This window comes from Plecotus auritus (assembly GCF_963455305.1).
Source record: "Plecotus auritus genome assembly, chromosome: 4".
In the NCBI taxonomy this organism is placed as follows: Eukaryota; Metazoa; Chordata; class Mammalia; order Chiroptera; family Vespertilionidae; genus Plecotus; species Plecotus auritus.
Window position 1 is genome coordinate 98,818,884 of NC_137775.1, and position 16,168 is coordinate 98,835,051.

Sequence of the window (16,168 nt, forward strand, 5' to 3'; positions counted from 1 at the left end):
ATTAAAAAAAGAGTACTTAAAGCACTTAAGAACAATGTAAAAGCCTCTATATTTCAGATTTCTTATAGCTATACCACAACCAGTTGTTTAATAGGTTTAATTTGCTTTTTTCAGGTGGTTCACAGAACCAGTACACTCCGTTTGATTAGATATTGCAACATTAAAGTTTCCCAATACTGACCAGTATTCTAGTTCATCAGATAAATTCTCATTGTTTTCCTCAAGTGAAGGGGAATGGCGTGACCTTTCCGTGACAGTGATTAGCAGTAATAAGGCTACAGTATTAGTTGGCAGTCCCCAAGAATTCTTTCCTCTCTGTGTCACAGGGAGGAGGGCTTGAAGCTGCTCTGAAGCTTTCCATTCTATGGAGCACCCTGAGTGGGGGAAAAGACTCACAGAGTGGGGCAAATCTGACTTAGTATCTTACTCGAGTCATGGCTTTAAACTTGTCCTTAGCCAATGGAGAAGACACTTCAGTGGGGCTAAAAAGTGGTGTTAAAAGGCTAACTCTTGACCAAAAACGAATGAACTAAGGGGAAGTGATGGAAGAAACAAACATTCTCAGTTCTAACAGGAATTTTTTTTTAAATAGTTATAGGAACTAGATTTTAATGTGAGATACTGGATAAGGCTGGAACTTACAAATAGCAAGGGAGAAAGTTCACATCCCAAGTCTGGCCACTTAGCAAAACCTCCCAGTTTAAGATTATCTAAGAGTGTTTCACCTTGTGTCTGTTTAAGAGATGGGGAAAATAATCCCCATTCAACAATAGCTACTATGGGTACCTCCCCAGAGGTGAACGGGAGTATTCTTATCCTAGCAGAAGGTGGGGGAAGCCATTGGTGAGAGGATAGTACATCCACCAGAATCTCTTGAAATACTTAATGACTGTGGTAAATCACAGCTTTTGCAGTTCTCAATATCAGGATGCTACCTACTAGCTTGTGCAGCAATGTTCAGTTATTTCCATAGTTTTATGATGTTATAACTGATTTTAGATGTTTAGTCAAGTATTAAAGGAGGAAAAAAACAGAAGCCCGTAGTGTAAAGGTTAAAATGGAAAGTCCCCGTATCACCACAGCAATACTTCAAACTACCTTCTTCCCACTACCCTCCTGAACTAAGGGGAAGCTAATGTAAGTGGGTTAAATGGAAGCCTTCAAATTATGGGATGTGTGAGGGGTGGTGTTTACGCCTTGGGTATTCCATACACAGGAACCATTCCTTTTAGAACCATGAGAAAGTATATAAAGTTGAGGCCCATGGCAAAATCAAGGTCAGATTAAACAAAGAGCAAAAAGCAGCCAACACAAGAATAGAACCCACGCCTTTTGTCTTAGGAAACTAGGTTAATTATTCCAGTGAGTTGAAAACAATTGAGATTGAAAACCATCCCTGCAGCTCAGCTGAGAGATTGACACCAGTGCAAGTGCACTAAAGCATATCTCCGGTACATCCATGTAAACAGGAAATGTAGACAGTCACAGATGAGACAGTTGTAAAGGTTTCACAGCCGAAATGCTGATGTGCAGTGGCTGGCGTCTGGGAAGTGGTGCTGTCATCACTCCAGACGATTTCGTGAGGTATTATTTTTTATTCAGAGTCTTCACGCTCCAAGGCAGAAATCGTAAGCAGTCCAAAGGAGCTACCATTTTTTCCTTCCACTTTTTTCCTTTACATTTATCCTGATGATAACCAGTTCACATTTCTTCATTATGAAAAAAGAAAATCTTCCCTCTTCCATTGAAGAGAAGCAGGAAGTTACACAAGATGTTTACTAAAATTCCATGGGACAAATGACCCCTACCGTATTTCCTGAGGGACGATTTCAAGATACAATGACCAAAGCTGCTGTATAATGGAAGTGAAATATCGGGCTCCCATTTGTCACATGGATTAGAGCCCCAGAAAGCCCCACTGACTGAGCTGGCTATTAACGGGGTTAACCTTGGTATTGCCCGGGTTGTTTCTACTGCCTTCCACCAAGCACAAGTTCTTAAGGTAAAGGTGTAGCAGGCAATGCCGATTAGGCATGTTCTTCGCATGGAGGGATGCCAGAGGGATATGGCAGGCCGGGGAAGAAAGGGAAGAAAATCAGTGTGATTTTAAACCAATTCTGGTGAGCCTAAGGTTGAATAATTCCATTTTCCAGCTACTGGATCTCCCTCCTTCCCTTCCAAGACTTTAGAAATGCCATACTTGAGAGGACTGTGATCCATTTGTTCTCTATTCTGCCTTTGAAGAAGCATTAAGGGAGTCTGTGGAGTTATATTTCACCAAATAGCCCTAGTGGCCTGCAATTCCTTTCGGGGGGCCTCCACCATGCAAGGACTCCATACCCCACCCTGCAGCCCTACACAGTTCCTGCCAGAGCACTTGACAGCAAGCTCCACAAGTTTGATTTGCTATGAGAAGTGCTTCCTTTTGCCTAAGGCTCTGCGGTACAGCCTGCGAACTAGTATTTCAGGACCTGGTGAACATGTCCTTCCTCTTACTGTATATGTGATCAAACACCACCCTCTGCTATCATTGTTCAAGATGGGTCCTCATCTTAGTGCCTCCACCCCCCATCATTTTTGCTGCTCTCTGCACCTGTATATTTTAAGTAAGACCCAAGGTACACAGGTGATTAAGACACTAGCATGGCCGTGTGTGAGGTCCTTTACTGGGTTGTCTCCATGTGCCCTTGCTGATGATGTAATTGGCCTTTTGGCCACAGTAGCACATCAACCCTTCCCCTCAGCAATGCCTCCATTTCCGTCCTGAGTTTTAACAGAGCGCACTGTCAGCTGCTGTGCTGTTTTCTGTAAGTGCATTCCTTCCCATTCACCTGTCACTTTCCTGAGTATTCACAGCCTGGCTTGTGGCCCTTCTGCAGTGTGTGTGTGTGTGTGTGTTTTTACAATCTCTGGTTTACCTTTCAATGCCTACAAGTAGTGACATATGATTGCATTGTAATATCCTACTTTCAGGTTATTTATGAAAATATTAAATAAGGTTAAACCAAGCATTAATCAGTAGGAAACTTCCCCTGTTAACACTCTTTCCAGAAACATGTTTATTCTTAAGTCTCTAAGTTGTTTCCAAAATATTCCCATAATCTCACAGTAACTGGTGCTTTTAAACTGCCTTAATGAAGAACTTGGCAAAAGTTCTTTAGAAGTCTGAACAAATTAGATACTGTTCCTTCTTGAACACGTTTCTTTTTATCCTAAAAAATCTATAAGTTGGGCATGATTTCCCACAGGGAAACATTTTACCTTTCCTTCAATACGTCAATGTGATCAAGACTTTACTGACACTACTAAAACACTAATTTACCATCCTGCCGATTCAAGGTGAGTTAGCTGATGAGTTTCTATCCAATCAACACAGTCTGAAGTACACAAAACAGTATAGATGAAGGTAGAGTGTTAAGGAAGAATTAGGTAGGAAAGAAAGGAGGAAATTGCGCTTTTTGAGGGCAGGGGTCAAAATCTAGCTGGGATGAAGGGTATTTTTTTTTTACGTCAAAATTACATGATTTTAAAAAGCCACTGTGATAGAGGGGAGTGAGGCAACAGACTGAGGTGTTTATGTTATAGTTTAAAACACATTTTCAGCTCCCAAACCAAGAGCTAAGGAGAGTGCTGGTAGAAAGTCATAGTGCTGGGGAAACAGATGTGCCAGGGACCCTGGGGAGACCGGAAAGCACGTCCGAGGTGCAGCCGCAGAAGAGAGGCAGGATTCTAGGCAGGTACCTGGGGCTCAGAACCAAGCTCCCCAGTGATCCCTACCACATCATGCCTTCAACCATCTAACTCAGAGTGATTATTATTTTCTTGACTTAAATTTCAAATAAATTGTTACAGAGGGGAAAGCCGCTGTTGTTTCCTTTCTACCACAGCATCACAATGACAAAGCAATTACAAAGGAAGCTGAACCCTGAAAAATATGATTGTAATAGCAGCCAAGAAGATAATGAGCTTGGTTCTCTTTCCAAAAAAAGCAGGGTTCTAGTCTCCCTTATCTCGTGCCTCTCCTGGCTCCCGCCTTGCTGGCTGCTTCCTATTCCACTCTACCCCTGTGGCCAGAGCTCAGGCAGGACTGTTCAGGTCTGCTACAGGAAGCTCTAGGAAGAGAATCTTTGGTGGCTCTGTGGGTGACTGAGGAGGTGAGCACAGGTTGTGGAGGAAGCAAATGTCTGTCATGAAACCATGCAGTGAAACGGCCCTACAGTGTGGAGAAGATGCCACCTAGTGTGCAGAGGACCCAATAGCTTTATATAGACGAGATGGGATGCATGAGCCACGCACAAAGCTGCCCCCAATTTCCTGGAACACAGTCATGCTTGGCCCTGTCTGCCATCCCAGTGACAACACCTAGCAGAAAGGAGTTAAGCATTCCCGGTCCCTCTGGCATCCTTAGCCCACGTATTCAACACTGGAGGCTGCCTTCTCTCGCAGGTGCCGATGTTGCTGGTGACTGCCTCTCCTTGGCACAGATGGCTGAGCCACAGCTGTCAGAGCTCAAAGAAGGGGTTATATTTCCTAAGCTCCTGAAAAAGTTTGTCTTTATCCTGGTTGGCATTGGCCAATGCTTGTTTAGCTTCTATAAGTTCCTTTTGTAGGGCAGACAGTTCTTTCACCTGAGGAACAATAAGTAATTCAGTTAATGAATAAAGTAATACAACTTGGAAAAAAAAAAAAACAGTAAGGGAACAAGGTGGAAGAAAGATCCACAAGTTTGGCCAATGATCAAGAGAACCCAACTTGATTTTTTCTAGGAGTCTAATCCCCTCTTCAGAGTTCATCAGTTACAGGGACAACAGCTGGAAGATGTGTGTTCAGCAACCATCCTTCTACCGCCAGCTCCTGATTTACATCCTCTATTCAGTGCGGCTGCTACTAGGTGACAGAGCCCAAACCACCCATCCACATACAGCACAAGAAACCTTTCCAGCCTTCTGGGGTGGTGTGTTGGTTTTTGTGGTTTTTGTTGTGTTTTTTTTGGGGGGGGGGGGGGTGTTTTTTTTTTGTTTGTTTTTTAATATATATTTTGATTTTTTACAGAGAGGAAGGGAGAGGGATAGAGTTAGAAACATCAATGAGAGAGAAACATCAATCAGCTGCCTCCTGTACACCCCCTACTGGGGATGTGCCCACAGCCAAGGTACATGCCCTTGACCGGAATCGAACCTGGGACCTTTCAGTCTACAGGCCGACGCTCTATCCACTGAGCCAAACCAGTTAGGGCCAGCCTTCTGGGTTTTACCAGCTTCTGAGACTACTGTCCCTAGGGACTTATGGGGAAGGTACTGTTCAGTTAGGTCCTCTCTTGCTATCCAAAAGCCTCCCCTGTGAGCACCAAAAATACCTGTTCTTTTGGGAGCTGTCTCTTTTCACTGTTCGGTACTTTGGCTGATGATCTGTCCTGAGCAGCAGCTGGAAAAAAAGTAAAGGTTCTAAATGACAAATGGCTGCCCAGATGCAGACAATTCCCAGTTGTCACCTATTCCCTTACAGGAGGAGAAAGGCAGGGAAGCCAGGGGGCTCACAAGCCCAACTCACCGCCTACGTGGAACACACCATCATCACTCCGCTTCAGCACAACATGCTCCATGGCTAGAGTGATGGGCACAGGGCCTGGAGACGTTGGGTAGATAGGGGGGATATCATCCTGCAGGAAAGAGGGAATGCATGATGCCGCCACCAACTCAGAGCAATCAGGTAACAACCCAGGCTTCTCCCATTCAGTCTGAAGCACTGCTATGTCATTGTTTATCCATACATTTTTGCAAGGTGTGAGAGGCAGTAATGAGTCTCTCCCATTCTAGAGATGGTGAGACAGGATCAGATAAACTAGGGATTGCACACAATCATGCTGCACGCCAAGGACAAGGTCAGGGCTACAGACAAGGTCTGTGGGCCTGAACACAGGACTTTTTGACAACACAGATGTATGTAGAGCTATAACATTGACAAAGAATTCGAATATGTTTTTCCTCACTCACTCCTCACTCATTTTACAGAGACAAGGCAAGAGGCTAAAGCTGTCACTGCCTGAATTCCTGGTCTGATAGAGTCTAGAGTGAAAACCCAAAGTCTCTCTCACCTTTAGGGTGATTCTGGAAGTCAGGAGCTCAATCTGCATGGGAACTACCACCGGAATCTCCTCATCCTCCAAGAAGGGCCCCAGGCCATTGAGCACCGAGGTGAGCAGCTCAAGGTCACAGCCTTGAAGCAATAAATGCAGGAAGCCATTCTTTGTGGCCAGTGGGGAATGAACAGCTGCACCAGGCCCCACCTCAAAGCGAAGGCCCACAGCTGGCCTGATGTGGCAAGTCTTCGAAGTTGAGGATTCTTGAAAGCTCGTACCTTAGAGACAACAGAAGGAAAACATTAATTAAATAACAGTCAGGGACTGTTCTAAGCACTTTATGTATACACTAGAGGCCCAGTGCACGAATTCGTGTACAGGTGAGGTCCATAGGCCTAGCAGGTGATCGACCAGTCTCGATCGATCGAGGCTGATGGGGGCCACGGGAGGGCTCCAGGCCCTCTTGCCCAGTCCTGATCACCGGACCCCAGCAGCAAACTAACCTACTGGTAGGAGCGTCTTCCCCCTGGTGGTCAGTGCATGTCATAGCAACTGATCGAGCAGTCGGCCAAAAGTTCAACCCATCAGACACTTAGCATATTATGCTTTTATTATGTATACATAATATTCATAACAACCCTATGCCAAAAGTATTATCATCCTTCCCATCTTAGAGATGAAGGAACTAAGACCCAGAGAATAACTGCCCCAAGTTACACCACTTATAATAGCAGGACAGGATCTGAACACTAGCAGCCTGATAGCGAAGACCACGAGCTATAATGCCCATGGTGGAAGGGAGGGCAAGAGCCAAAAAAGTTGGCCTTGCTAAGAATGGCCAAGGAAAGCTCTGAAAACATACAACCCTCTACTCTGCTAAATTTGAATGTCTCTTCCTTTCTGTCAAGTCTTGGTCTTCCCAGATAAAGGCACGCCTCTCTGATAAAGCCAATCAGGATCCACGCTAATCTCAAAACTCCACAAAAAACAATCTCAGCTGTAGCCAAGGATATGGAACAACTGTGTACTTACGTAACTGCTAATGGTACAACCATTTTAGAAAACAAACTGGCATTATCTAGAACAGTTAGAGCTATAACTTCCCTAATGACCCAGAAATGATATCCTCAGGAATAGAACTCTGGAGAAACTCTCCAACATACATACTTGAGACATGAACAAGGATGTTCAGGGCAACACAAAAATACTGCAAAACAATCCAAATGACTGTTCAGAATAGACTGAAGAAGTAAATATAGTGATGGGTACAAGAGGTATTTGAGGGGTGATGGTGATGGTTGCACAACTCTATTGAATTGTACATTTATAGTGATTGAATTTCACAGTACGCTGTTTTATAAAAAGCAAAAATTATACCCTCAATAAAGCTGTTTTTAAAAAGCAAAAAGTAGTATATTTATACAATATAATATTATATAGTAGAGACAATAAATTATAGCTAACTCAACAGCCTAGAACAGTGGTCGGCAAACTCATCAGTCAACAGAGCCAAATATCAACAGTATAACAATTTAAATTTCTTTTGAGAGCCAAATTTTTTAAACTTAAACTTCCTCTAACGCCACTTCTTCAAAATAGACTTGCCCAGGCCATGGTATTTTGTGGAAGAGCCACACTCAAGGGGCCAAACAGCCACATGTGGCTTGCGAGCCGCAGTTTGCTGACCATGGGCCTAGAAGAATCTGAAGAATATCATGTTGCTTGAAAGAATCACAAAAGAATAAAAAACTATAATTCCACTTAGAATAAAGCAATACCCCCCAAAGCAAAATAATACACTGATACAAACACATGTGGAAGAATTGTAAAGCAAGAAAGTGACAAATACAAAATTCAGGGTGCCGTGGTTCCCTCTGACAGCGGAGAGGCAGAGGTTCAGGAGAGGAGTCCCAGGGCTTCAAAGTTAATGGCCCTGTTTTATTAAACTAGGAGGTGGGTACGTGGATTCACTGTATTGTTATTTTTTTATACCTTAAATATACCTTATAAGTATTCCTTAGTATTTACCTGAATATTTTAAAGATCAAAATTTTAAATGAAATGTAATACAAGCCCAGATTTTTCCTGTCATCTTTTAAAGTCTAAATGATAATTCACATCAAAGGATTTATAAATTTTTTTTAATATTTTTTAATTGATTTTTTACAGAGAGGAAGGGAGAAGGATAGAGAGCTAGAAACATCGATGAGAGAGAAACATCGATCAGCTGCCTCCTGCACACCCCCCACTGGGGATGTGCCCGCAACCAAGGTACATGCCCTTGACCGGAATCAAACCCGGGACCCTTCAGTCCGCAGGCCGACGCTCTATCCACTGAGCCAAACCGGTTTCGGCACACATCAAAGGATTTAATCTGAGTGACAGAAGCTCCTTGGTAGATATAATTTGATGTCAGCAGCCACACGAACGAATAAGTGGACACTGTCTTCACGCATAAGCTTAAGGAGCATGTGGGAAATGAAAGAGCTCCAAGTTCCTAGAAAGAAGGCGGCTTCGTTGGGAGTCCTTCCTCCCCGCAATGGCTACTGGAGGGAAAGGCTAAGGGCTTGGCTAGGGCAGCTGCCGCTGGAGCAGTGACAGAAACCAGTTAAGCTATGGCTGCCCCAGACAAATCCCACCAGCTTGCCTGGAATGGCCGCCCTCCTTACCTGGGCATTGTCCATGCAGGAACGGCCAGAGTCCCACGGTGCCCAGGTGCTGCAGGCTCAGTTCCTCTGCCTGCAGGGCCACAGTCAGGTCCTCACCACGTACCTCAATCCCCAAAGAGACCTCATTTACCTTCAGCACCAGAACGGAGACCTGTAAAAGGAGACTATCTTAGCTGATTCCTGAGCTTCCAGCCTAGAGCCTGCCCTCTGCAGAGAAGGAAGTAGAGCAGCTGACCAGGTGAGGATGGAGGTCTTCCCCACTGGGTGGGGCCAAACTGTTGGCCTCCGGTGACCGCTGTCCACAACTTTCCACGATGGAGCTCCCTTGAACACCAGCGCTGTCCAGGACACTTGGAAGAGATCCTGGTGGAAGAGATTCTGAACCAGACTCTGCATAAGAAAGACAACAAAAAAGTTTGAAAGTCAAAAACTTCTGTTCAAATACAATCTCTAAAAACAATGACAATTGCAAAGACAAAATATGACATTTATGAGACTAGAAATTTGAAGACTAACTATATATTTGATGAATTTAAGGAATTATTATTAATTTTTAAAAGTGCAATGGTATTTCTTCAAATATTTTAAAAATCTATAAATGGAAGCAAGTCAAGTGTCCATGGATAGATAAATGGATAAACAAAGCCCTAGCTCAGGGGTGGGCAAACTTTTTGACTCAAGGGCCACAATGGGTTCTTAAACTGGACCGGAGGGCTAGAACAAAAGCATGGATGGAGTGTTTGTGTGAACTAATATAAATTCAAAGTAAAGGAGCGGAGGGGAGAGCAAGAGAACCCTCCGCTCTTTCAGCTCCGCGGGCCGGATAGAACAGCCGAACGGGCCGGATCCGGCCCGCGGGCCGTAGTTTGCCCACGGCTGCGTTTGGCTCAGTGGATAGAGCATGGGCCTGGGGACTGAAGGGTCCCGGGTTCGATTCCGGTCAAGGGCACATGCCTGGGTTGTGTGCTCGATCCCCAGTTGGGGGCGTGCAGGAGGCAGCTGATCAATGATTCTCTCTCATCATTGATGTTTCTATCTCTTTCCCTCTCCCTTCCTCTCTGAAATCAACAAAGATATATCATTTAAAAAAATGGATAAACAAAATACGAAGAAAATTCTGACACATGCTACAACATGAATAAACCTTGAGGACATTATGTTAAGTTAAACAAGATGTTCACAAAAGAACAAGTACTGTATGCTTCCACTTATGAGGTACTTAGAGTGGTCAAATTCATAGAGAAAGAAAACAGAATGATGGTTACAGGAGTATGGGGGTAGAGTTTCATTTTTTCAGGATGAAGAGCTCTGGAGATGGAGAGTAGAGATGGTTGCACAACTATCTAAATGTACTTAATGCCATTGACTTATAGTTGAAAGAGTTCAGATGGTCAATTTATGTGTCTTTTACCATAATTAAAAGTTTGTATTTTCTAGAGATGCATAATGAAAATATTTATGGATCAAATGATACGTTTGGGATTTGCTTCAAAATAATATGGGAAGAAGAGAAGTGGGCAGAAGTATGTATGAAACAAAAATGACCATGTGTTCTTAATATTTGAAGCTAGGTAATGGGTATATGAGGGTTCATGATTTCATTGTCTACTTTTATATATATTTGAAATTTCCCATAAGGAATTAATAATAATAGTAACAGCCCAGCTGGGGTGGCTCAGTGATTGAGCATCCTACGAACCAGGAAATCACAGTTTAATTCCCAGTCAGGGCACATGCCTGGGTTGTGGGTTTGATTCCATGGGGGACGTGAAGGAGGCAGCTGATCAGTGATTCTCTCTCATCATTGATGTTTCTATCTCTCTCTCCGTCTCCCTTCTTCTCTGAAATCAATAAAAAATATATTTAAAAATAATAATAACAAAACAAACATGGGCACACACCACTCAGCTTAAGAAACAGTACATTCTCTTTTTTTTTTTTCATTTAGAAACTTAAGGAACAATTTTTTAAAAATATGTATTTCTATTTATTTCAGAGAGGAAGGGAGAGGAGAGAGAGAGAGAGAGAGAGAGAGAGAGAGAGAGAGAGAGAAACACCGATGAGAGAGAATCATTGATCAGCTGCCTCCTGCACGACGCCAACTGGAGATCGAGCCTGCAACCCAGGTTTGTGCCCTTGAGCGGAATCAAACCCGGGACTCTTCAGTCCACAGGCCAACACTCTATCCACTGAGCCAAACCAGCTAGAGCAAGGAACAATTTTAAAAGTTTGCTTTCCAGTGTAATTTACTATGCTAATTGATCTAATTCCTAAAAGTTATTTGTTTTATCATTGACAAAAAGCTCCTAGTTATTTTTCAATAATAAAATACATAGCCAGACAACACACACACACCATTGACACCAGTCACAAAACTAATGCTATGCTGCAGCTGGGTGGCTGTAAGACTAGTCTCATTCTGTGATAAAGGTCAGGCACTAAACAATAACCTAGATGTGGGGATAAAGCTAGCCACAAATCCATTAAAATTTCTTTTTCTGTTTTAAGAAAATGTCTATTTTATCAAATCTCAGCTCCTTCTGCATCCTACCAGTCTGAATACAAGCAGCAGAAAGAACCCCTTCTGAACATTGGCTGGCTCTGCTTCCACTTACCACACTCCATGAGCATCACGAAGCTATCACTGCCATCACTGTCTACTGAAATCCGGTCTTCAGGGCCACTGCTGTCCAATGAGACACCATCAAATGACTGCTGAGATACTGTCCTCTTCATGGAAAAAAATCGGAGTCGGGAAGCACCTCCACTTACTGGGGCTGCCACCTTCTCATCTATCTTGGCCATGGTCTCCCTGTTCAAAAATCAAAAACAAAACCCACAGATGTGGCTTCAGAAACATTGTTTCGTTCCCTTGCAATACCCATCCCTTCAGCCCAGTTATTATATACATAAACTTTGATGTCAACTATTACCTGCTATAGGGGGAAGGGGTGTCACACCATTTTAACAGGTGGCCTTTATGAATCCTCATATTCCAGCATTTCAAGCTGCATAAGCAGCTCTCCCTTATCAACATTCAATGTCAAGGTTATTTAAAGTCATCCCTTTAGAGAAGAGAACAACTACCTACAGCCCATGCTAATGAATAGAACCTGAGTCCACCCACATTCATTCCACAAGTATTTACTGAATAACTTCTGCATACAAGGCACCATACTAGGCACAGGGCAGAGGTGGAGGGTGAATAAAGTAATGAATAAGACATCCCCTGTCCTCAAGAATTTATCATCTAGAAGGCAGGAGGAGACTCAAACATAAATAACACTATATGGGAGTAAGTTACACATACCATAAGAGAGGGACAGAGGTACAAGCCAAAGGCCAGGCAATATTATCAAAGAGGGGGAAAGATGAGGAGAAGGGGATCAAGAATGGCTTTGTGGAAGGAGACATCATTTGAGCTGGTCCTTGAAGGACTCTGAAAGAGGTAGGGAAAAGAGCATTTTATGGGGAAGAAACAGCATAAGCAAAGGCATAGAACCAGAAAACAAAAAGTCCCTTTAGAGCAGTGGTTCTCAACCTTTCTAATGCCGAGACCCTTTAATACAGTTCCTCATGTTGTGGTGACCCCCAACCATAAAATTATTTTCGTTGCTACTTCATAACTGGTATTTTGCTACTGTTAACGAATCATAATGTAAATATCTGTGTTTTCCAATGGTCTTAGGCGACCCTGCTAGGGTTCGCTAGCAGGGTCGCCTAAGACCATTGGAAAACACAGATATTTACATTATGATTCGTTAACAGTAGCAAAATACCAGTTATGAAGTAGCAACGAAAATAATTTTATGGTTGGGGGTCACCACAACATGAGGAACTGTATTAAAGGGTCTCGGCATTAGAAAGGTTGAGAACCACTGCTTTAGAAACTAGTAAGTAGCTCAACCCAACTGGAGCATAAATTGTTAGGGAAAGAAATGGAAGATAAAGTTAAAAAGGCATAACACCATGAAAAGAAGCCTTCAAATACTTTTTTTTTAAATAAAATATATTTCTTTATTAATATCAGAGAGGAAGGAAGAGGGAGATAGAAACATCAATGATGAGAATCATTGATCGGCTGCCTCCTGCATGCCCCCAACTGGGGATCAAGCCCGCAACCCAAGCATGTGCCCTTGGCCAGAATCGAACCTGGGACCCTTCAGTCCACAGGCCAATGCTCTATCCACTGAGCTAAACTGGCTAGGGCTTCAAATACCTTTTAATCCTACCCTCCCATTTTACAGGTGAAGAAACTGACTCATGGTTAAAGATGAACTTAAAAAAAAAAAGAAAAAAGAAAAAGAAAAACCCAAGTCTATTACCTTCTTGCAAAGCACTTTTTTTCACTTTACCACATGGTTGCAGCCAAATTATAGAAAATCCTGGATGAAAGATTATATATGAAGGTGTTTGGAAAACGTCTGAGAATCCCTGCTCTAGGAATTGTGGAAAATCTCTGTACCTTCTGCTCAGTATTGATATACTCTAAAGAAATACAGTTGATTATCCTATATAATAAAAGGCTAATATGCAAATTGACCAAATGTCAGAACAACCAGTCCCTATGATGCGCACTGACCACCAGGGGGCAGATGCTAAACACAAGAGCTGCCCCCTGATGGTCAGTGTGCTTCACTGCTCAGCTAGAAGCCAGGCTCACGGCTCGCTAGGTGCAGCAGCAGTGGCGGGAGCCTCTCCCGCCTCCGCTGCAGGCGAGCAGTAAGGAGCGAGGGGTCCCAAATTGCAAGAGCCCCATACTGTGAGAGGGATGTCTGACTGCTGGCTTAGGCCCAATCCTGAGGGGTCCCAGACTGTGAGAGGGCACAGGCAGGGCTGAGGGACACCCCCCCCACCTCCAGTGCACGAATCTCATGCACTGGGCCTCTAGTTTAAAATCTACACTAATAAAAGAGTAACATGCTAATTGACCGTACCTTTGTGGTGCCCACCAGCCAATCAGGAGTGAGTATGCAAATTAACCCAACAAAGATGACAGGTTAATTTGCATATGCAGGTGCCCAGCAGCTGGGGGTGGGGCGGGACAGAGGCGTTCTGCACCACCCCAGCTGCTCAAGGCCTCTGGGCAGTGTGGGAAGGTGGAAAGGAGGCTCTGGCCAGAGCCAAGGCAGTGCCAGCAGCCAGGGGAAGGAAGGCCCGTTGTTGCACGAATCTTCGTGCATCGGGCCTCTAGTAAATAAATAAAAACTGTAAAGTGCCATGTGATTTATGCCACACAAAATATTTCAATTAAATTCAGGGAATATTTGAGGAAAAAGCCTGAAGGTTTTAGAGTAGGGAAATAACAAGATCATACCTGTGTTTTCGGAAGTTTGGCCTGGCTTTTTCTAACAAGTTAAAAAGTAAAGACTTCAATGAGGAATTCAATTAATTGTTTTCTAAAACAGTTGACATCTGGGGACAGACAGAAGCAACTGATGTGAGATTCCCTCAATGAGAAACTGGGGGTAGGGCTCAGCAGTGTTTTCACAAGCCCTCCAGCTGATTCTGAAGCAGGCTTACATCTAAGAATCCCTGCTCTAGGAATTGTGGTCCGAACTTGACAAATGACTGAATGAGCAGAGTCAAAATGTAGAACTTGAACGAGCAGAATGATGATACCAAAAGGGGAAAGAACTGGTCTGGGGAGAGATGAGGAATTTAGTTGTATGTATGTGAGGTTTCAGGCACTCCTGGGACATCTCTGTGGAGCTACGTGCAGTAGATAGTTTTAAATGAGTAGGGGAGGGAAGTCAGGATTGAAAATAGGGAATATAGCAGAAGTGAGGAAATGGATAAAATAACCTAGAGCACAGGCTGATATAAATCTTCTGAAAGTTTGGCAAATGCATCAAGAACTTTAAAAATGTTTGTAGTGTTTGACCCCAATAATTCTATTTCTAGATTTAATCTGCATAACCAGTATTGTTCACAAAAATAAGGACATTTAACACAGCATCGGATCTAGCTGAGAAAAACTGGAAACAGACTAAATGAGTTCCCCCTAGATAGTGGAATGGATGAATAAATCATGATACAACAGTTTGCTAGAACATAATAGAGCCATTAAAAAATTATGTACACATAATTTTTGAATAGGAAAACGAATGGAAAAATATTCACAATAAAACATTAAGTGAATAAAACTGGACATTTTCTATATCCTATAGAAATATAATCCCATTGTAAAAACCATATTTGTGTATATATGTGTATACACATATCAGCATTCACATGGATACACAAATATATATATTAACACTGGAAGAAAATAGATGCAAATGTAAATAGTGGCTATCTCTGGACAGCATCATTACAAGCGGCTTTCATGTTTTCTTCTATTTTTTACATTGTCAACAAAGTGAGCACAATCATTTTAATAATTAAAAAATTGTGACCAAGGTGATGAGAATACATGGTTACATTTACAGGATAAAAGGAAGAAGAGAGCAGCTAAGGAAGAAGAAAAGACTCCTCCCTCTGAAGTCACACACGCTCAGGATGAACTGACTGGCAGGAGTTGCTGCCACTGCGGAGTCCAGGGTGAGGACTGCGAAAAGGCCACTGGCCTGCACAGTCAGGAAGTCACTGCAGGTGTTTAAAAAAGAGCTTGTATCCCACACCTTTCTCTGCTCTGTTTATCTCTCCTCCTTCCCATCTCCCTTACTCTTCTGCATTTAGAGAAGGCAGCACATTTGGTGACTGGGAGTCCAGGCTTTTAATCCTCGCCCCACCACTCACAAGTTGTGTGATCCTGAGCAAATTCCTTACCTCTCTGAGCCTCAGTTCCCTCATTTGTAAAATGGGAGTGATACCAGTACCCGCCTTATAGGGTTGTTACAAGAGTTCAAAGGATTAATATTATAGGTATTTAGGACAGTGCCTGACATAAAAAGCACTCAATAAATGTTGGCAGGGATTATATCATTCACCCCTTTAAAAGTGTTCCTGTTTCCTTCTTCCTAGACTATGTATGCCTAGCAGGTTCTAAGAACACCCACCGGCAATGTTGAGAGATCCACTTAAGACAATCCACTCAGACAAAAGCTCTTAAGCCACCAGTTTTCATACTGAGGTCTCCAAATCACAAAATGTCCCAGCAAAGATTTCTTGTAGTCTTCATTATCTTTCCTAAAACCACAAGGCACCCAATGGAAAATCTGTACCTTTCCACTCTTCTGGCTCCATTTCTGTGTTTCTGCTTATTCCCTACTTACCTCCAGTGCCTACCCAGAGAATGGCACACAGTAGGGCTTAAAAATTATTGCTGAATGAGAGGATGAACTTCCTCCTCCTCTATTCTCCTGGCAGACATTGATAAGATGTATCAAAAAGAGCAAATCCAAAGCCCAGCTTTTTATCCACAACACAGGTTTCTGGGGCACATCCTCCCTGAGGCCTGTTTCCTCAGCTATAAACT

General features: G+C 43.1%; 1 protein-coding gene across 1 annotated transcript in view; it reads right to left on the bottom strand.

Annotated features, from left to right (window-relative positions):
• Positions 1 to 31: 31 nt before the first annotated feature.
• Positions 32 to 16,168, bottom strand: part of BLTP3A (bridge-like lipid transfer protein family member 3A) — a 71,462-nt gene continuing 55,325 nt past the window's right edge. The window contains exons 15-21 of the mRNA XM_080663217.1: positions 11,364 to 11,560; positions 8,984 to 9,138; positions 8,749 to 8,899; positions 6,095 to 6,357; positions 5,551 to 5,659; positions 5,357 to 5,424; positions 32 to 4,628 (exon numbers count right to left, since the gene is read on the bottom strand). Of these exons, the coding sequence (XP_080519343.1) occupies positions 4,503 to 4,628; positions 5,357 to 5,424; positions 5,551 to 5,659; positions 6,095 to 6,357; positions 8,749 to 8,899; positions 8,984 to 9,138; positions 11,364 to 11,560 (1,069 nt within the window). The 3' untranslated portion in view covers positions 32 to 4,502. The remainder of the gene's footprint in view (positions 4,629 to 5,356; positions 5,425 to 5,550; positions 5,660 to 6,094; positions 6,358 to 8,748; positions 8,900 to 8,983; positions 9,139 to 11,363; positions 11,561 to 16,168) is intronic.